This window comes from Rutidosis leptorrhynchoides, chromosome 2 (assembly GCF_046630445.1).
Source record: "Rutidosis leptorrhynchoides isolate AG116_Rl617_1_P2 chromosome 2, CSIRO_AGI_Rlap_v1, whole genome shotgun sequence".
Lineage (NCBI taxonomy): Eukaryota > Viridiplantae > Streptophyta > Magnoliopsida > Asterales > Asteraceae > Rutidosis > Rutidosis leptorrhynchoides.
The window spans coordinates 590,883,184-590,887,670 of NC_092334.1; the positions used below are offsets into that span (position 1 = coordinate 590,883,184).

General features: G+C 34.9%; 1 protein-coding gene across 2 annotated transcripts; it reads right to left on the reverse strand.

Annotated features, from left to right (window-relative positions):
• Nucleotides 1-1,010: 1,010 nt before the first annotated feature.
• Nucleotides 1,011-4,133, reverse strand: LOC139893330 (metal-nicotianamine transporter YSL3-like). 2 transcript variants are annotated; one of them, XM_071876489.1, is made up of 7 exons: nucleotides 3,688-4,133; nucleotides 3,434-3,606; nucleotides 3,268-3,365; nucleotides 3,056-3,190; nucleotides 2,764-2,953; nucleotides 2,566-2,677; nucleotides 1,011-2,025 (listed from the first exon to the last, which is right to left on the reverse strand). In XM_071876489.1, exons 1-7 carry the CDS (start codon nucleotides 4,007-4,009, stop codon nucleotides 1,091-1,093), a joined length of 1,965 nt encoding a protein of 654 aa, XP_071732590.1. In that variant the 5' UTR covers nucleotides 4,010-4,133; the 3' UTR covers nucleotides 1,011-1,090. The 2 variants fall into 2 exon arrangements, with proteins under 2 accessions (XP_071732590.1, XP_071732591.1); XM_071876490.1 differs by having other exon boundaries at nucleotides 3,968-4,049.
• Between the last annotated feature and the right edge of the window lie 354 nt (nucleotides 4,134-4,487).

Genomic DNA, 4,487 nt, shown 5'->3' on the forward strand with positions numbered 1-4,487 from the left:
ATATAAATAGAACAGCAACCTAGAGCATATAGGGCTAAGAGGCCCAGTGGGCTAAACATGGGCTAAGCATAATAACCGTCTAACAGTCTCTAGCTAAACAATGCATATACACTATTATCTCTGATATTTGCTACACACTACTCTCTTTGAACTTTAGTGGTTTTGTATTGGTTTTTGGTTCATTCTACCGGTTATTCGGGATTAGCAGTACATATAAGATTTAAAGTTATTTCCAATAATACCGGTTCGATTAAAATCTGAAAAAGGAGATTTCATTCATATTGATGTTGCTGACCTTTTTTGAAACTAAAAGTGATTATTTCTTGTTTTCTAGAAGGGTAAAGTATTGATCTTGATGACTTTATGTGCACTTGGAAGGAACTGTTAACGATTGAAGGTGATTCATGCATATGCATATTAGACTAAACAAAAGATATTTCTCTTTATAACTTTATTGTTATCCATACTTATCTAAGGTAGGGGTAATGAAAGGTACATCACTACTGTTACTTTTATTGCATTACGGTCGCCAAATTGTGTTAGTGGGTTGGTGCTTCTTGTTGGAGATAATCGGTTAAGAGGTGCAAACCATAATCCCACATTGAAAGAAGTAAATGTATGTTTATAAGCTAATTATGAGAATCTTCCTCTATATAAGTTTATTTTAAAGTACTAAGAAACTTATGAGTTTATATGTATTGCATGTTGTTGGACTAAAACGATCCTATAAATGGAAGACCATAATAAATGGTATAATATTTATGTGTAATTTAATGCCGTTGACAAAACTTGCCTTTTTCAGAAAAGTTATCAAACACCCATGTTTTAAGCAAAAGTTAACTTGGACTTTTTCAGAAAAGTTATCAAACACTAATGTTTTAAGCAAAAGTTCACCTGCATAAAATGAAAAAAATAAAGGTATAAACTACATATGTGGTGCAAAACAGATAGCTTATTTACTTGATGCAACTTTGGTAATGTAGTAATTATAACTATATATTTGGTTTACACATCCACTACATACTGTGATATCTAAACAAAACATAAGTACTAAAGATTATTGATATTCCTTCAACAAAAATTCAAACTTTTATGATGTTTTTGTTGGCACAAAGTTCATACAAACAGGAGGATTAATCCCAGCTAATGCAAGAATCGACGACGGAAGAATCCATAATCCGTCTCCACAGATCAAACCCGAAGCAACAGCAGGAACCATCAACTTCGCTTTTCCTTCATTAACTTTTTTCCAAACAAACACAACCAAACTTCCAACACACATGTCAATAGCAAAATAACCGCCAACAAGAAAAGGTACGGCCATAGCCATTGGTAACGGAAGAAACTTCCCTAATTTCTCAGGCACAAAATCTCGTACCAAATTAGCCGTCATTGCAAAACCGAAAAACAGGTAACATAACTGTAAACAATGATTAGGTAATGCAGAGAAACCTTCAACTCCTAAAATAGCCATGTTTCGGTACACAATAGCATAAGGAGCTTTATACTCTCCATCTGGATTACCAATATCGAACGCTTTGTAGAACATAAAGAAAGTTAGTGGGGCCACCAAGCATCCGATGGCGGTCCCAATAGCTTGGCTAACGAGCATTGAACGTGGTGAAGTCAAAGTCAAATGACCCGTTTTGAAATCATGCATCAAATCAGATGAAATTGAAACATTAGATTTTATCAAACCGCATCCTACTAGTCCTGCAACAACACCGTTATGTTTTCCGGATATAGCAGATAGCACAAACAAAGCAACTTTTCCATAATTGTATGCCATGTTCATGTCTGTTAGACCAGCACCATATGCGTTACAGAATCCGAGAGATGGTGCAATAAGATAGGCGACAAGAACGTAATACCATTTGAGCTCTGGGAACATGAGTGGGATGACGATAATGGAAACAATAGAGAATATTAGATAACCAGTAGCTGCGACCCAAAACGGTATGCTCTCTCGCAAGAAGACCTCGTTCAGTTCGGTATTGCTAAGCGGTTGGTCAGTGTCTTCTGGATCTGCATACAACAATTTGGTAAGATTTTGAAATGGGTTAAAATTGTGCTTCTATGGTTCCAACTGGAAGTGGAAAGATGGGGGCTATACGGGTAACGGGTCAAAACTTAAAACAGATTCAGTCTGTACTTGCAAAAGATTTTTTTTTGAAATTTTAATATAATGATGTTTCTAACGACAGCCTTTAGGGCTGTCGTTAAGATGCATTAGTAGGTTGTACAACGCGGTTAATGTTGACTTTTACACAACGCTTATCAAAAAGTACAAATCTTTTTTGCACCCTATTCACAGTCCTTAGGGTTGATGTTAGAAAATCCTAAAAACAATTTAGGAGCATGTGTGAATTAAGAATAGACTTTGGTCAACTGCAAATGAGACCCATCCTTTCACTTCCAACTAATTTTTCTTATTTGACCCATTTTAGATAGATAACCCAATCGCCCCATTTGTTAATGATTGGGTCAGAAATGCCAAATGTAAGGTTACTAATCTGAAACGTTATTTTTTTTCCCAATAATTTTTGGCAGTTTTGAAATACTTACTAGTTTTAGGTATCTTCCTAGACGTATGATATATCGTTCTTGCAGTGAAAATGGTGATCTTGAGAAAATTGTACAAGCCGTCACCTAGTATAAGTGCAATCGATATGAAAACCTGCACATGTTCCAAATCATATTACTATACTTCATCCGTATGTTGCGAAATTATTTTTAATTAATTTGATCTTAAAATTGTCTAACCTTGTAACCGTTTAAACTCTTCATACTGCTTTCAGGCAAACTCGAAGGAAACCAAACACCTTTTCGATCCTCGATGAGGGGCCACATTACACCGTACGAAAGCACCGCTCCTGCAAGCAATGACATGTTCACTAAATGCGAACATATCATTCCAGCTCCTACATATGTCATACTAAAATCAAAATAAAACCTGCACCCAATAACACAATCATTGTATCATCATCATCAATCGTACAACGATGCATCATTAATCGTACTAATTGATTATGGTTATGAAACAGAGAAGACTCACGAGTTCTTGAAAGCCTTCAAACCGAACGTAGGGAAAAAAGTGAATCCACATGTGCCCGAACCAGAAAAGAACCACTGAAAACAAGCCCACATGAAACTTGCAGAGAAAAACTTTGTGAACCCAATAACTTGTTTTCTGAAATCAAATTAGGTAATGAATAAATACTAAAATGGATGAAATTTTTATGTTTATGTGAAAATAAAAATGCTTACTTAGCCAATTTGTCTCCTTTTGGAGTGTGAAATCCGTTGATAAGAACTGCTGTAGCTGTCCCACTAGGATATGTTAACTTGTAGTCTATGATCATAATCTGCATAATGAAACAACATTGTTTAGCCATGCACAGATAGTACAAGATGTAAAGCATAAAGTACAAACCTTTCTTAAAGGAACCAATGCCAAAAGCCCAACAAAACTAGTAACAAAAAGAAAACCAGTCATCCAGCCAAACCCAGGTTCAATATAACTCCCTGGTGTATTCCCTTTTACATCAACCCCTGCTTCTTCATATGTCTTCTTATTTAATCCCAATAAATAAGACCCAAACCCACCTACATTAATTAATCAAATGATTATAATTCCAAAAAATAAAAAATAAAAACAGTAAACAAAGTAACTAGTATTAAAAAAACCTCCAACGGCAATGCTGTAACAAGCAACAGCACAAGTCTGAATAACTGTATTCTCTTGTTTTGTAAATGGTGTCGTAACGAACCCAGCTTTATGAACAAGTTTTGTCCATGTTTTAATGAAAACAAACGCTAAAAGAGCCGCAGAGGCGTTAAGATTTGGTACAAGACCGGTCGTTAGATTAAGTTTCATTACGATCACACTGTAAACCACACCGATTACTAAACTCGCTACGAGTCCTCTACATGTGATGTGTGTAGTCCAAGGTGGTAGTCTTTTTACCACATTAGTTTCCTCTATATTGAGTGAATTCTCCATTTCCATTTTTTTCTGATTAAATCAGCACAAACCCACTACAAATCAGCTATACAAATACATAAAAATACAATATTGAAACAAGAAAAGTGAGACAACGATAAATCTTGAAAACCCTACAAGAAATATAATGTTTTGGTGTAAATGCAATGCTTGTGTAATAGATAGTGTGCACTGATATATAAATATAAATATAATATAATGGGTATGGATGGATTTGATTTACCAACTGTTAGTGGTGAAATATCAACCATTAATGGCCTAATCAAACCACTGTTGTACTGCAAATGGTTGTAGTACACATAGAATTAAAATAACGCTCTCTCTAGTACAAATAAAATTTAACTTTAAACCTGGTTTTGTACTAATTAAGATTTTTGTTAACTTTGTTTGGTTTGGTAGGTCGAAATTGATTTTCGCATATGTTGAATGTTGTCGCTTTTACTTCATGTTAACTATATCCGAGAATCCCTCAACTTTGAATATA